The 16,847-nt window shown below is 35.8% G+C and overlaps 3 protein-coding genes across 3 annotated transcripts; 1 reads left to right on the top strand and 2 right to left on the bottom strand.

Moving 5' to 3' along the window:
- Positions 1 to 1,818: 1,818 nt before the first annotated feature.
- On the top strand, positions 1,819 to 2,941 carry LOC109074786 (gamma-crystallin S-like). Its single transcript, XM_019090801.2, has 3 exons — positions 1,819 to 1,973; positions 2,249 to 2,491; positions 2,565 to 2,941. The coding sequence occupies exons 1-3, from the start codon at positions 1,965 to 1,967 to the stop codon at positions 2,835 to 2,837; spliced, it is 525 nt and encodes a 174-aa protein (XP_018946346.1). The 5' UTR covers positions 1,819 to 1,964; the 3' UTR covers positions 2,838 to 2,941.
- A 4,332-nt stretch (positions 2,942 to 7,273) lies between these two features.
- Positions 7,274 to 8,512, bottom strand: LOC122141530 (transmembrane and immunoglobulin domain-containing protein 1-like). Its single transcript, XM_042749160.1, has 3 exons — positions 8,113 to 8,512; positions 7,633 to 7,926; positions 7,274 to 7,549 (listed from the first exon to the last, which is right to left on the bottom strand). Exons 1-3 carry the CDS (start codon positions 8,453 to 8,455, stop codon positions 7,425 to 7,427), a joined length of 762 nt encoding a protein of 253 aa, XP_042605094.1. The 5' UTR covers positions 8,456 to 8,512; the 3' UTR covers positions 7,274 to 7,424.
- A 1,848-nt stretch (positions 8,513 to 10,360) lies between these two features.
- Positions 10,361 to 13,475, bottom strand: LOC109047564. The gene is made up of 5 exons (XM_042749159.1): positions 13,320 to 13,475; positions 12,929 to 13,240; positions 12,029 to 12,349; positions 11,533 to 11,841; positions 10,361 to 11,455 (listed from the first exon to the last, which is right to left on the bottom strand). The coding sequence occupies exons 1-5, from the start codon at positions 13,360 to 13,362 to the stop codon at positions 11,301 to 11,303; spliced, it is 1,140 nt and encodes a 379-aa protein (XP_042605093.1). The 5' UTR covers positions 13,363 to 13,475; the 3' UTR covers positions 10,361 to 11,300.
- Between the last annotated feature and the right edge of the window lie 3,372 nt (positions 13,476 to 16,847).

The following is a 16,847-nucleotide window of genomic DNA, read 5'->3' as shown; positions in this document are numbered from 1 at the left end:
GACAAACTCTGGTAGAAGATACCCTCTCACTACACTTTTGACTAAATACTTTTACCAGCAAAGTGAGTAACAGTACTTGGTGCCTCTATAGTCTACATTTTAAGGCTGTATGGTTAACATTAGGCTGTGGAGCTCATATGTGGGTGATTAATGTCACAGTAAGACCGTTATTAAAATTATAAACTCTGAACCACTTACTTGAGAACAGCTGTAGAAAGCAGACCCAATCCTAACATTCTCTCCTTAACTTAAAGACATTCTTTTCACACCTGGAAAATGGAGCGCCATATTATTGTACACAAATAATGTTTAAAATATTATATACAGCATTTTGCATTTTCTGAGGAAAATATGAGCGATGCTACCGCTAAAGTGTTATGCAGAAAAGATGAACGCTGCACCCTAGTGGTCATTTATGAACTTGCCACACAAAACAAGTTTCCCTCTTTTTTGTGAAGTAGGCTATTGCATACTTCGAGAACGTACAAATTTTGATGACGAAATTAATTATGTAGTTGACTTATAATGTACTAACAACAACAGCAAAAACTGTAAAACTGTACAATTTTACCACAAAGAATGTTATTTTGTATTAAGCACTTACATTTGAAAAGAGATGCCTTTAGCTCTCCGCTGTTATGTATTTTTGCTCAGCTCCTGTGGCATTATGGGACAGCAAAGTGTTGCACTCTTAGAATCTCAACAGATGCAGATTTTTTTTATTTTTTTTATTTATGAATGTTAATTCATGGGTAATAAATCCTGAATCCAAATTACTTTCCTCTAACTAGTTTTCTTGTTCATCCGAGTGCTATTTTTGTTTTGGACACTTTTAGCTATCTGTTTTTATGCTCAGATTTTATATTTATAGTTAACTACACAATGTGTATTTCTATACATGAGTATACTAAAGGGATAGTTCATCCAAAAAAGAAAATTCTGTCATTAATTACTCACCCTCATGTCGTTCCAAAACTGTAAGACCTTTGTTCATCTTCAGAACACAGATTAAGATATTTTTTGATGAAATCCGTGAGCCCCAAGACCCTGCATAGACTGTGAATATATCAGTTGTATTGCTGTATATGGCGGGTCAGAAAGCTCTCAGATTTCATGACAAATATCTTAATTTGTGTTCCGAGGATGAACAAAGGTCTTACGTGTTTGGAATGACATGAGGGTGAGTAATTAATGACAGAATTTGTATTTTTGGTTGAACTATTCCTTTAAGCCAGTAGTTCCCAATCCTGGTTTGGAATGACATGAGGGTGAGTAATTAATGACAGAATTTGTTTTTTTGGTTGAACATTTGAGGTCTTGGAGTCTTTACTAATGAGTTGAATCAGGTGTGTCTGAATAGGGAGACATCTAAACGTGCAGTGTTGGGGGTTTTCCAGGACCAGGATTGAGAACCACTGCTTTAAGTAAATAATTAAGAAAAATGAACTCTGTGTGTGTTTTTTGGGTAGAAGTAGGTCACACTGAACCCATATAAGCTCATCTGATCCCTGAAATTTGGCAGAGATTTTTGCTTACAGCCAGGAATGGCATTTCTGTGTGTTTGCAAATTGTATACACACGTTTGGGTGTTAATACTACAGGCTATTTTGTACCCAGAAATTTCAATACTTTGCATACAGGAAGTTGGTTATCCACTTCTTTGGAGCAATCATTTTTAATACGAGTGCGTGTGGAGGTGTGTGTGTACCTACCAACACAGCTGAATAAACACACATCCAAACAGGCCCATGCACTCGGTGCCATCTCTATACCCCATAATCCACCTGTCTTTTTCTAGAAAGCACTGACTCAATTTTTGGATCTGGTTTTCATGACAAAGCGAATGTCCTCTTTACAGAGAAATATCTGGGTATAAAAGAGCCAGAGTGGAACGGGCCTGAACTAGCACAGCTCTGCAACTCTACCCCCTCCACAGGCGCCGCCACCAGCCGAACCTCTGCAGAATGGGCCGGGTGAGTACGAAGGTGTTCAGGACACTCTGCTCTGATTATTGATCATTTATTGGCTGCCATTTGTGACTGATTAGTGATAGATAGAGCCATTTTGAGATGGTTGGACACAAAAGATTGTATTTAAATTATACTGTATATTTTATTTGTAATTATAATTGTAGATATTTATATTATTTTAATATTTTAGAATTGTTTTTTTACAATACTGTGATTTAACCAGAGGTAGTTTATTAAAATAGTAAATAAAAGAAAATTCCACCGTCTCCTTTATACAGATTATTTTCTACGAGGACAAGAACTTCCAGGGCCGTCGGTACGAGTGTGACAGCGACTGTTCGGACTTCCATGCCTACCTGAACCGATGTAACTCCATCCGCGTGGAGAGCGGGGCCTGGGTGGTCTATGAGAGGCCTAACTTCATGGGCTACCAGTATGTTCTGACCCGGGGCGAGTATCCAGATTACCAGCGCTGGATGGGTCTGAACGACCGTCTTTGCTCCTGCAAGATAATCCACTTCGTAAGTTGCCCATATGCAGTGGAAACATTATTTAGTGCATTTTGATATTCAATAGATGTTCTTTCCACTCCAGGTAAGCGGTTCTGAGTACAAGATCCAACTCTACGTCAAGGGAGATTTCGCGGGCCAGGTGTATGAGACCACCGAGGATTGTCCATCCATGGTGGAGCGCTTTCGGACACGCGAGGTCCACTCCTGTAAGGTGCTAGACGGGATCTGGATCTTCTATGAGCACCCAAACTACAGGGGGCGCCAATACCTACTGGAGAAGGGGGAATACCGTAAACCTGTGGACTGGGGTGCCGTCTGCCCCACGGTTCAGTCCTTCAAACGCCTGACGGAGTGACATCTGACCTGTAAATCCATCCATCTGCAGTCCTCCAAACCACCCAACCACAACAGCACCAACAAACCTGCGCTGAATCAATAAATGTGTGGTTGCAAATTAAACTGTTGTCTCTTTTTGCAAATGTGTGATCACTAGACCTTTTGACTTTGGGAAATATATACATTCTATAGCTCTCATAACTGAATAAAAAAGACAAATGATTGTACTGCTAGAGGTATTTGCCATACCAGGTGTTAAAACGGATAGTTCACCCAAACATGAAAATTCTGTCATTAATTACTCACCCTCATGTCGTTCCAAACCTGTCAGACTTTCGTTACTCTTTCTGACCCTGCATAGACAGCAATGGAACTACCACATCCAAGGACCATGGAAGAGAAGAATTTGTTGAATAAAGTCATTATATTTGTTTTCTTTTGTTTTCTTTGAGTATTTTAGGGTATTTTTGGAGTTTTGTTGTAAAATTACGGTGTATTTTATATTTGTTTTGTTTTAACACAAAAAGTATTTTCGGAGCCTTTGCATTGCTGTCTGGGTCAGAAAGCTCTCTGATTTCATCAAAATATCTTAATTTGTGTTCCGAAGATGAACGAAGGTCTTAAGGATTTGGTACGACATGAGGGTGAGTAATTAATGATGGAATTTTCATTTTTGGGTGATCTATCCCTTTAAGAATTTAAATATATTTAAAATAAACAACTGTTGGAAAAGGAAAGGTCCAGGAGGCAGGGTTCGATCTCAGGGAACCCAAAGCGCAACAGCACCATATGTCTTTGTGTTACCCACAAGGCTATATCAGAGGCAGATAGGCTAATATTAGTGAGATAAGAAATACTTATACTGGAGAATAAACGTTTTCCTTTGAATACTTATACTGGAGAATAAACGTTTTCCTTTAAAGCGCAACAACACAATTTGAGCTTGATGACGATGATGGATGTTCACTGACTGGGACCATCAAATATGACAATTCCCTATAATATAATGTTCATGTATAAAAACCTAGGTCTGAGAAATAAATTTCAACGTGATGTTATAAAACATGATAGTAATAAGTTATGAAAAACATTTGCTGTCGTTTAATGTGTCGAACCGTTCATTAAATCGGCACGTTCTCTTGTCTATAACAAGACTAGGGCCAACTTGTGTGTCACTATTACCGAATGTAGTAAAAATTACCTTTTTATTAATTAAAAATTAAGCATGCTGTAATATGTCATCACATAGCTCAAAAGAAAATGTAATTTAAATTTATTATATAAAAACACTTTAGAACTGTGTTGATATTGCAAGGGCAGTAAGTGCTCACTGTAAATTTTAAAAATAAAAATCATGTTGGAAGCTTTGCTGTCACGGCTGATGGTTCATACAATCCTTTATGTTCATTTATGATGTTGTGATGGTCAGAGATCGGGTTTTATAGTGATAAGAAATACTTATACTGGAGAATAAACGTTTTCCTTTGCGCCAGGAAAGAGTCACATGAATTACATCTGTACAAATGTTTGAACTGTTGAGCCAAAGAATTCACAGTATGTGATCATCTGTCAATATTTCAGTTCGTCCAGTGTGTAGAGTGACTGACTGGATCTCTGCTCCACCTGTCTGAGGAACCAAACACACCTGGAGAACATTCAAGAAACGATTCAGTTATTACAGTACTTTTTTTTATTTATAATTTTTTTGTGTTTTTTTGTTGTTGATATTTGATTATCTTATTTTTTTTGATTTTGTTTTACTTCTGCTTTTTCACTCAATAATAACTCAATTACCATTGGACTACAACTTTAAAAATGTAAAATATGAAATATGAATTATTATTGTATATTTAGTGTCTGGTGACTTATTTGTAGTAATAATGACAGCTAATAATAATGAACAGTCAGTATTATTAATTATGATTAACATCAATAAAAAAAATAGCCTAACAACAGTAATTTTTTAATGTCATAAGCTCATAGGTTTCATAGGAAATGTACGGTATTTGTTTAAATGGTTAACTATTCCTTTATCGACTCCAAAAGATCAGATAATTGTATTTTTTATTTTTATTCCATTATTAATAACAAAATAATAAAATGTACTGTAAATAATAATAATATATGCATAAAAAAATTAGGCATAAAAACTTACCCACTAACAGCCAAGTGTTTAAGACAAAAACAGATGTGTTAGTCACGTTCTTCTGCAGTTGGATGACCAACATTTGGTAGTTTTCCGAGAAAATGATTTGATTCTTGGTAATATAATAATAGAGGTGTAGATGTTCTTGATAATGTAATAATTGAGGAGTAGATGTGCAGAAGTAGAACTGAGCACCACTTCTGGTAAATCTGAATACAGGAAGACAGGGGCGTTTGAGGTTTCTGGGGCCCAGTTTATTGCGTATATGGGGGCTCATGCTGGTGTTAACCAATGAAAGATGTTATAACACTACTTTCAAGACTTCTCATTTCACTTTAACAGAACTGATATCTACACCTTTTAAATTTAATCAGCTGTTGGTTGTAAAGCAGCAGTTTTGACTGTGATTATTTATTTTGCATTCATACTGCATTGGTTAAGCACAACTGTTGAAATCTGTTTTCTGCCTTTATGCATTTTTAATATTGCATAGTTTTAATGGGGGAAGTCCAGGAGAGAAGAACTTTAGCACATTAGGTTGGTGGAAGAAATATATAGTTCAGTCATGAAACCCTAGATGGCGCAGGCTGATGGGTTGTTAATGTTACTGATGATATTCAGAGAGTTGGCACAAGCTGATTGGTTCATGCTGCATATGCAGCCAATGAGCTCACTGCCTTGCATTTATATGGCTAGTATTCAATAGAGATTCCTGCAGCACACTTTTTTTAGAGTTTCTCTGAAACCCTCCACCTTCCCCAGCTCCACCTGTATAGATCTGCTATGGGTTATTTTATATGCTATTTGTGCAGCAGCAGTATTTCTTAAATACCCTACTCATGGCACCATATCGCCATATGCATTGGCAGTAGCAAGTTTCTGTACTTGCTTGCAGCAGCAGCAATAATCTACAACCAAGACCAAATACATAAACATTGTTATATCCATCACCACGCTAAAATCTTCAGAGAGTTATCATGATTGAAATAATAGTTTAGCAAATCGTTATGAGCATTATCACACAGAAATGTTTTCTGCATGCTCTTTAGATTTTCAGAAGAACATAACATGATAACATAACATGTTCAGTTCTTTTTTGAACTCATGTTATAAGCCACTATGACAACAGTAGCCACGCCCACCACGGCAGTGATCACCAATCGAATTGCAGCTTCAGTGAAACTGCATCAGTGGACGCGCTCTGAGGACAGAAACAGAAGAAAACTGTTTCAATGCTCAGATAAAATATTAGTGTTATTAGATATTAATTCTATTTGTTGTTGTTGTTGTTGTTTATGTATATCAGACCGTTCAAACAACTGACACAGTCATTTCCTATAATGCGATCTTATGTATTAGTGATTAGTAAAATTACCTCAGAAAAATTAGGTAGGCCTATCCTGTAAAATTGTTGTTTTGAGCATTATAATTTACCCTTTTTAACATAATTTATGTTGTAGGCTAAGTTATTTTTTTCATAAGGTACATTGTCTTTACAGTTAGCCCTACAGTAGGCCTGTGTAGGCTAGGCTACACAATAAATTAGATTTTTTATAGACAAAATGATACACAAATTCTTATTTAGTTGTCTGTAGTAGAACAGATTGTGGTTAATTTCATAATTTCCAACTAAAAGAAATTTGCATATTATGTTATGTATTATGTTTTTTAAGCATGTTTACTCTAGGCCTAAATTAGTTTGAAAACAGATGAAAGTCTTCAAGTACAGTTTTTGTCATCACATATGGCTCAAAATAAAATGTCATTTAAATGTTAATATTCTTCAGCATTTGGATGACTAATGTTTTGGCAGTTTTTTATGATCGTAATAATGCAGGTGAGGGATATAGACATACAAATGCAGAACTGAGCACCACTGCTTTTTAATTCTGAATACAGAGGCATCTCTGAGGTTTCTGGGCCCCTGATTTATTTAATTCTATATGGGGGTCATGCAGGTGTTAAACCGAGCGTGGATTATAACACTACTATCAAGAAGACGACGTCTCCTTTCACTCTGACTGAACTATTAATGTTCCTCTTTCACAATTCCCAACAGCAACACCTACGTTGTCTTCAGAGTGTTTATACAGTAATGATCTTTAAGCTTAGACTTTTACTATACCCTTTCTTAATATTCCACCCAAAATTGAAACGTCTGTCCATTTATTGAACATGACTGATTAATTGAGTTCCAGATTAATGACAGTCACAGAAATAATGAAATTTACATTCAAATAATGTATATTTTAATAATTACCATTTAAATTTGAATCCTTGTGCACTTTTAATATTGCACAATTATTTGAAAAAAGTCCAAGACAACAGAACTTCAGCACATTAGTTTGGAGGAAGAAATGATAGTTTAGCAAAGCTTTATAAGCATTACCACACTGAAATTTTAAAAAAAAAATCTTTTTTTTAAAAGATTTTCAGAAGAACAAAGAAACTAATAAAAACTTAAATACGTTCAGCTCTTCTGGATCTGATGTCATAAATCACTATGGCAACAGTAGCCACGCCCACAACAGCAGAGATGACCAATCGAATCACAGCTTCAGTGAAACCGCAACAGTGGACTTGATCTGAAGATATTAAAATAAGTTTTATTAAGAATCTGCATTTGAGAATTATCATTATTTTTAAAATAACATTAAGATCCACATACCTGCACATGTCTGGCAGAGTTCACTGATGTCCAAATGTTCAGTCAGGTTAGTGAATGAATTGTTGAGCACACAGCTGTAGGTGTTGTTATCCTGATATTCCACCTCCAGAGGTAGAGAGAGACTGATGCTGAGATCAGACACACTGATGCTGGACAATACACTGTTTTCTTTGTACCAGGAGAGAGTCACATGACTCACATTCAACACTGAACACAGCAGTGAACAATTCTGTAATGTTCCTGATAATGAAGAACATGTAGAGTTGCTGGTAATGACAGGGGTGGGAAGACGAGCTGGAAAACAAAAGACTTTTCTACTTAATTAATTTTACTAAATATTCTGGAATAAATTCATTTAAGCTCTGTAGTATCAGTGGCATATTGTCAGGTAATGTTCTTACAACTGCATATATAAGAGATTTTAAATGATTTATTGTTAAAACATCCTGAAGAAAGGGCAAATTAAATTAAACTACTCACCATAGACAGTAACATTGAATGATTCTAATGAGAATATACTGTACATCTGATAAAGTCCAGAGTCTGTGGTTCTGATGTTCCTGATGGTCAGAGATCCAGTTTGACTGTCCATATGTAGTCTGTCTCTGAATATCTCATAATTTGTAATATCACCTGTCTTCACATCAAGATGAATGACTCTAACATTAAGAGATTCTTTAGGTCTAAACCAACTCCACTCTACATAATCCATGTAACATGTCTCACATTTATAATTATAGCTGCTTATATTCGTGTGTAGAGTGACAGTCTCTCCCTCCATCACTGACATTATCTTCGCTGCATCTGTATCAGAACCAAACATGTCAAAATAGCAAGATTTAAGGGACAGATCATCCAGGGATGACAATCCTTACATCATTCCCTCAACCTCAAGATCATCCAGGGATGACAATCCTTACATCATTCCCTCAACCTCACATTTCACACCTTTCTTCCAAAACAACCCAAACATCTTCTTTTGAGTTCCACAGAAGAAAATAAGTCATAAAAGGTTGGGAACAACAAAAGGGTGAGTAAATGACAGAATCTCTTGAAAAACTGTTAATATAAATCTAATCAACTGACCATAATGAACCTGAAGAAATACAAATATTTTTTTAACTTACCAACCAGGTGGCAGAAATGCAAGAAAATGATTGCGCAAAACATTTTCCAGCCGCTTGAGATAAATGAGGAAGTCTAATGAAGGAACTCTTCTCTCAGTAAGAAGAACTACTTGCCCGGTCATTATGTTTTTGTGGCTAAAAATTTGTAACGTCTGTCTAGGTACAGGTTACATTCCATACCAATAAAACAAATGTTTTTAGTCAGTTATCAGCTTATGTGAACATGATTGATTAGAGGGTGAATAAACAAACAACAATGTTTTCCTTTTTTTTATTTTTTATTTTTTAGTTTTGGCTTGATATCCCTGAATGAATGACAAACAGATAACACGAACAAGAATCTTTAATGTTCAGTGTTGTAATAATCTCTCTTTAAATAAACTGAGAAATCAAAATCCCCTTGATCTTTTGACATATAAAAGGTCATTGTACTATATAATACATCCTGTAAGTTTCAGAACTCAGAACTTTTTTGTTTGTCTAAAAACAGCTTACAATGAAGCCAGTCTGCCAAAATAACTGCTTGTGGAATGTATGACTCTATGATGTAATAGTGTGGCTAAACACTGTCTCCGCAGAGGAAGATCAATGCCTGCTTCTACATCGCCACCTGTTTAGCCCCACCAGGGGCGGATTAAGGTGGTCAGGGGCCCCTAGGCTGCTCTTTGTGTGAGGCCCCCCCTTAATCATTATGCTTTACTGGAGAAATTCATTTAGTGCCATATATGGTCCACACGCAAATAGTAAGGTGAACTGGCATACACACACACACACATTGAGACAGCTAATCCTACAGTGTTTCTTCTACATTCATAGTGTCCCCATGGGACTTTGTGAGACTGTGATGGGTGCACATTGGTTCTTCTAGTCTATGGGGCTTCTGTGGGTATAAGAATATTCTGTTCATTTTAAATTTAAATGCATAAATCTGGTGCATTTTGAAAGCAGAATCAAGTGACTAGATCAATAAAGAAATATGTGTTCTTCCTTAGTAGTAGTAATTTATTTATTGGTTGCATAGATGTGAATGTGATGGTAGGGAACAATTTGCTCTCTCTCTCTCTCTCTCTCTCTCTCTCTCTCTCTCTATATATATATAGCTTTATATATATATATATATTTGTGTTTATTTTTTAAATGGTATAATTCTAAAATAAATAATTAGTGATGAGTATTTAAATGCATTTTGTCAAGAGCAAGGAGTGATTTTTCTCCTCTTCTTTTGTTGTTTGATTATCATTACGAGACGCGACGAGTTTTACACTTTTTTTTTTTTAAATTCTCAATTACCAAATACATGACTGGAAAAATTAATTTAACTAATCATCTTGTAATAAACGTCATTTCAGTTCTACTTTCTGGGTATAAATAATCATATTCAGTAAAAACAACAACACTCAAGCACTGTAAAAGGTTTTGTTCAACTGACTGGCTTCTCTCCTGTATGATTTCATGTGAGTTTCTTCAGACCTTAGAACTGTACATTAATTATGATCTTCTATTATGATTATGATCAACGTTTGACCTCCTAACTGAAAATAAAAACAGTATAAATAACAAAAAATAAACAATAGTTCCCTTTCAGTCGTTCACTCTCGACATCACATCGGTGACCGACGAATTGGGATTTCGCTTAGAGAGACCAATCACGACCAATTGATGAATGCGTGTTTGTGGGCCAACATATATGCTTTTTATTTTTATATGATATTTAAATGCCAGTTACAGTTATTGTCCCAGTTGCTCTTACAGCAAACTGTTTATAATCAGAGGGACTAACTTCAGTAGTCATCTGCAGATGCTGAGATATATTGGAAATAATTCAAGTCAATTTTAATTGAGCAGTTTCTTTTATTGAAGTGTTGTCATTGATGCATTGGATACTGATACTGTATATAATCTATTTATTACCTTTTTACACACTGTCTGTTTATTTATTTATTGACCTATTTTTCTATTTATTGACATTTAAGTGAGCGAGTGATGTGACATATTTACCTGGATTCACCATACTTACCTGTAGGCTTAGCTTGTAAATATTAGTAATACCAGAGGTGTGTAATAGTTTATAATACTAGTCAAGAGACATATCACCAGAACCCGGTGATCCACCCTAACCGTACTTGAGAGCCGTAACTCTCGAGAGGGCAGGGGGCGCTACACTTATATATTGTATTTATTAGAATTTGAGCACATATACAAAGCAATATCATTTATAAGATAAAAGAAATCACTCAAATTTCTATGCAAAAGTTAACTTCATCGTCAGCATCTGGGTGCCGATTTCCATGGTTTCCATGTTTTTTGGTTATTGGATAAGAATCATCATGATGCAGTCCTATTTGTTACGGAAATCATTTGGACTTAGCCCTATTCATTAAAAAGAACTGAGTCAAAACAACAATTCAGTCACAATTCATACATCACTGGCTTGCAAACAATATGTAGTTTTTTAAACATCTTTAAGAAAAAAAAAAAAGATATTCAAATTCTCACTTTGTTTACATCAAGAGTGTGTTAATTTCCTGTTTTTCAAAGCCATCATTCAACGACTGATTGTGATTGTGTTCTTCGCTTCTTTTCAGCTCTTCTGAATCTGATATCATAAACCACCATGATAACAGTAGCCACACCCACCACACCAGAGAGGACCAATCGAATCACAGCTTCAGTAAAACCGCAACAGTGAACAGAGTCTGAGGAGAGAGACGTTTTATTGAGAACCTGCACCAAAATGTTTGTGGTATTTCTATTCATATAATCTCTGCCATACCTGGACATGGTTGACAGTGTTCAGTGATGTTGAGATGTGTAGACTGGTCACTGATGGGGTTGTTTACTTTACAGCTGTAGGTGTTATTATCCTGATATTCCACCTCCAGAGGTAGAGAGAGACTGATGCTGAGATCAGACACACTGATGCTGGACAATACACTGTTTCCTTTGTACCAGGAGAGAGTCACAGCACTCACATTCAACACTGAACACAGCAGTGAACATCTGGACACTAATGATCCTGATGATGAGGATGGACAAGGACATTGTGTAGAGCCTCTGATAATGACAGGTATGGGCAGAGAAGCTGGAAAATGAGAGATCACTTCATTTAAACTTTTTAAGATTCAATCTGAGTTTATCACAATGTTGAGAGGGTAAAAACACTTAACCTTATGATAATTATAAAAAAATAAAAACATTCTAAGTATTTGAAGATATGTGACCTGCTGTTGATTTTTGAAGAGAGACAGATCATGAATTCAAGCACTTACCAAAGACAGTAATGTTAAATAATACAGACAATGATTTTACAAGTCTGATAAACTGTAGTGCATACAGTCCAGAGTCTGTTGTTCTGATGTTCCTGATGGTCAGAGATCCAGTTTGAGTGTCCATCTGTAGTCTGTTTCTGAATATCTCATCATGATAATATCTAATATCAGATGTTCCATTATCAAAAATAATGTCTAGAAGAGTGTTTTCAGGTTCAATCCTCCACTGTATATAACGGATATCCTGTCTGTGTATATCAGTAACATTAGTGTGTAGAGTAACAGAATCTCCCTCCGTCAATAACACTGTCTTTACTGCATCTGTATCAGAATCAAACAAAGCTAGATAACAATAAATTTAATTAACCAACAAGATGCCACAAAGAAGCAAAAACTAAAATTAATTTTTAAAATCACTCAAAAATCAGACTACTAATGCAGTTTTTTTCAATGGGTAATCGCTCTTTTGTCTTCTTTCATTCATTTTTAATCATGACTTCAGAAATGATTACTTGAATAAATGACTGATCTTTTGGCTTTATATCCTATTGTGTAACTTCAATCCACAGGTAGAGATTCAGGAAATAAATTGAAGTTGGTTTTATTGTTGTGTATACATTTGTGTTTTTTTTTTTTCAACGCCATATCTTCTGCAGCTCCTGACAATTTGTTTGTGGTTTCATTTGCAACTTTCGTACTTCTCTGTCTGGCTATTTTTTCAATTTTCTGTAGGTTCTGTCGGACGATTTAAGCTTTTTAGCCATGTTGATGCTTGTCAATTCAAGAAAACGGTTTGAATTGAAATGCACTCTCTTATCGTTCCAATTTAAAAAGTTTCAGAGTCATTCACCTCTTTACTCAATTATTTATTGTTAAAACACAACTTTTTAAAGTACTCACCATAGACAGTGACATTGAATAAGACTGTTTCCTGCAAGAACGGGTTATAATATATGATGTCTCTTTGATAAAGTCCAGAATCTGTTGTTCTGACGTTCCTGATGGTCAGAGATCCAGTCTGACGGTCCATTCGTAGTCTGCCTCCAAATTTTTGATCTAAATGATACGTGACTTCAGTAAACCATTCCGCTATACCAGTACATTCAGGTCCAAACCCCCACACTATATAATGCATATTTCTGTCTATATCACGAACATCAGTGTTTAGAGTGACTGAGTCTCCCTCTATCGTATATACTCTCTTCACTCCATCTGTATCAGAAACACAACAAGGTAACAAGAATTAATACCATTTAATGTAAATCCTCTGTACTGAAGATTAAGTACTTACCAACCAGATGCCACAAACAGAAGAAAATTAATGTGCGAAACATTTTTTTCAGATGTAGGCTATGAGATAAAAACACTCCACAAATCTGAGAAGCTGAGCTATAATGCAACAGAAATGTAACATTAATCACAAAGTCTTGACAGTGTGACTAACAAAATGTTGAGTAATGAAGGAAACGCAGTCTGTAAAAGGAGTTTCATTTCCACACTTTACAGCTAGTTCTTGAGTAACTGTAAAAAGCTGACATCACTGGACCTTGTGGTCAGTTTTCTGACATCTTACTTAATTAGCTCACTGAGCAATTTTCACCATGCCTGACTCTTTTACAGATGGAAAAAATTTGTGTTTATCAATTAGTTTGAAATCGTGATTCTGTATTTACTAAGTGTTAGTCATTTAAAACGCTTTTTGTACAGCGTGTTGTATGCCTAGTAAACGATGCATAATGAACGATTGTGACAGATTTTGAAAGACTACACCAGATGTCTTTATACATCATCTTTATACATAAATGCTTGTGTGGAGGTTTTCCATTCCCGCTTTCTCCACTAAGCTGCTGATGAGTTGTTTGTAGTTCAGGGTGTAACTTTCAGGGTGAAACAGTTTGTTTCTTGTGACATTTCTCATTTAAAAAAGATAACGTCATTTGTTGTGCTTTTTTTAAAAAAAGTGCCACCAAACTTATCGTTCTCTACTGACAGCCAGTCAGAATTAGTTGTGTATTCTCATGAAAGTTACATATTATTTGTTCTCTCTTTTCACACTTAAAGGGGTAGTTCACCCAAAAATGAAAATTCTAACATTAATTACTCACCCTCATATCGTTTCAAACCCGTAAGACCTTCGTTCACAAATTAAATTATTTTTGATGAACCTACATAGACAGCAATGCAACTGAAATATTCCCAGACCCAAAAAGGAAAAAAGGACATCGATAAAATAGTCCATGTGACATCAATGGTTCAACTGTAATTTTTTACAAAGCTACGAGAATACTTTTTGTTCACAAAGAAAACAAAAATAATGACTTTTCAATGACAAATTCTTCTCCTCCAAATCACGTATTCCGCCATTATCGAAAGTACCATGACGCATGTGCATTACTTTCCTCTGCACATAAACAAGGCTCAGTGCATGCATGTTCTAGCTCAGCAGCATCCCACACGTTGTTTACGTGCAGAGGTATTGCATGGGGATTCTGAGGCCCAGTCAGGCCCGGACTGGGATGCAATTTCAGGCCGGGAAATCTCACATTCATCCAGGCCACATAGAACAAAAGGGCCAAAATTTTACCTTTTAGGGTACAAGAGCTTGACACGAATGGGATGAAATTGCGAATATTTAAGTTTTATGTTTATTTATGCTTAAAAAATTTTCAGCATCATTACTCCAGTCTTCAGTGTCCCTTACGAAAAAGAAGTTTATTCAAGTGTGCTATTAGTATACTTATTTTAAACTAAAAAATTAAGGAATTTAAGGAAAGTATACTTTTAGTTTACTTTTTATGTACTTCTCAGAAATGGGCTTTATGTACTTCTAAGATATATACTTATAATGACAATTAAGTATACTTGACTTATACTTACAAAAACTCAAAATATACTTGAACTTTACTTAAGTATACTTAATAAAATAAACTTGAAGTATACTACTTTTTGGTAAGGGGTCACATGATCCTTCAGAAATCTTTCTAATATTCTGATATGCTGTTCAAGAAACATATTTGGTGTTCTATATTTGGTATCATAGAGAACAGAAACTTGCAGTCCACCTTTATTAACTTTTTGTTCACGAAACATATTTGGTGTTCTATATTTGGTATCATAGAGAACAGAAACTTGCAGTCCACCTTTATGCAATCATAGGGAGTCGCACGCAAACACATTTATAAGTCCTTATACTACATGAACGGTTCTGTGAGGTATTCTACAGATTCATATGAATGTGTATTGACAAATAAATGTAGTCCTACAACTCTCAGTTTTCTCTTTGTTTAGCTTGCTCGCTGTTCTGGCTTCTGATGTCATATCACACACTCTTTGCAAGGGCGCACGAACTAAGCTCAATGCCAGCGCGCCAAGCAAACTAGCAGGAGGAAGAATCGCATTGGCACCAATCGGAAGGGGGTCACACAGCTTCAGGGACAACCACAATAGTTAAATGTGAACGTATAACAGATAGACTGAAAGAACAAAAACAAAGGAGAACTTAGCATAGATGACAAATCCACCGCACGAGCATCCGAATACGAGCAGGACCACAATATGAAATGTGTTTTGTATTTTGAGTTTTCTATTAATAATATCACTATGCCCAACATACTTGGACACGCATGGTGCCACGTGTCATTGATGTTGAGATGTGTAGAAAACTGGTCACTGATGGGGGTTTCCTCTACAGCTAAGTAGGTGTTATTATCCTGAGTATTCCACAGCCAGAGTTAGAGATGAGACTGATAGCTGAGATGCCAGACACAATGATGCTGGACACAATAATGTTTCTTTTTATCCGGATTCACCAGGAGAGAGGCACAGCCCACGACATTCCAGCTGACGCAGCAGTGAGCAAATTCGTAATGATCCTGATGATGAAGAACATGTAGGAGTTGTGGTGATGACGTTTGGGTGGAAAACATGTAGAGTATCTGGTGATGACAGGGGTGGGAAGATGAGCTAGAAAACACGAGAGAATAAGGGTGAAATAAATATTCTGAGATAAATGAATTTATGCATGTTGTCAGTTAATATTCTTTGAACATACTGGCATATACAAGCGATTTCAATTTTCAAACATTGTGAATAAAAGGCACATTAAATTCACCTACTCACCGTAGACAGTAACATTGAATGATTCTACTGAGAATCGACTGCTCATCTGAATTTTTCTACTGTGAATGTGTTGTTCTGAGGTTTCCTGAATGGTCAGAGATCCCAGTGTTGGGACCTGGTCCACTTCTGTAGTCTGTTTCTGAATATCTCATCATAATAATATCTAATATCACCCGTCTTCACATCATGTTCAATGATTCTAACATTCTGAGATTCTCCAGGTCTAAACCAACTCCACTGAATAGAATTCATATAATATATATCTAAAATATTCTTTTGTCTGCGTATATTAATTTGTAGAGTTGCGTATTATTATTATAATATATATCTAACATTCTGAGATTCTCAAATACGAAACAACCAAAAGCACACCAAAACTAGCAAGATTTGTAGGGAACAGTTCATCCGGAAAAAGGGTATAACATAGTTCCTTTCATCGGTTAGCAGTCACTTTCTGTCGTTTTCAAGCCTGCATCTCAAATTAGCGGTAACACATGAAATCTGTCTTCTAAAGTACATAAATAAATCAATTGAGTATTTTGAATTTCTTTTAACTGTTTTCGTCTATATGATGAAATTCGGTTGGGTCCAAAACAACCCAAACTTCTTTTGAGTTCCACAGAAGAAAATAAGTCAAAAGGAACAGTTCTGTAATGAACATAAAGGCAAAAACTTTTTTAACTTACCAACCAGATGCCAG

Source organism: Cyprinus carpio, chromosome B22, assembly GCF_018340385.1.
Source record: "Cyprinus carpio isolate SPL01 chromosome B22, ASM1834038v1, whole genome shotgun sequence".
In the NCBI taxonomy this organism is placed as follows: domain Eukaryota; kingdom Metazoa; phylum Chordata; class Actinopteri; order Cypriniformes; family Cyprinidae; genus Cyprinus; species Cyprinus carpio.
The sequence above is the reverse complement of the archived record's forward strand: the minus strand, read 5'-3'. Positions and strand labels throughout refer to the sequence as shown.

What these genes read in the sequence shown, in the direction of transcription:
- LOC122141530 (XM_042749160.1), bottom strand. Translation starts at nt 8,455, where the DNA reads ATGTTTGGTTCTGATACAGATGCAGCGAAGATAATGTCAGTGATGGAG. An exon ending in ATTCAATGTTACTGTCTATG is followed by an intron (nt 7,927 to 8,112) that starts GTGAGTAGTTTA and finishes TTTGTTTTCCAG; the next exon opens with CTCGTCTTCCCACCCCTGTC. An exon ending in ACTCTGCCAGACATGTGCAG is followed by an intron (nt 7,550 to 7,632) that starts GTATGTGGATCT and finishes TAATATCTTCAG; the next exon opens with ATCAAGTCCACTGTTGCGGT.
- LOC109074786 (XM_019090801.2), top strand. An exon ending in CCTGCAAGATAATCCACTTC is followed by an intron (nt 2,492 to 2,564) that starts GTAAGTTGCCCA and finishes TTTCCACTCCAG; the next exon opens with GTAAGCGGTTCTGAGTACAA.
- LOC109047564 (XM_042749159.1), bottom strand. Translation starts at nt 13,362, where the DNA reads ATGTTTCGCACATTAATTTTCTTCTGTTTGTGGCATCTGGTTG. An exon ending in ATTTAACATTACTGTCTTTG is followed by an intron (nt 11,842 to 12,028) that starts GTAAGTGCTTGA and finishes CTCATTTTCCAG; the next exon opens with CTTCTCTGCCCATACCTGTC. An exon ending in ACACTGTCAACCATGTCCAG is followed by an intron (nt 11,456 to 11,532) that starts GTATGGCAGAGA and finishes CTCTCTCCTCAG; the next exon opens with ACTCTGTTCACTGTTGCGGT.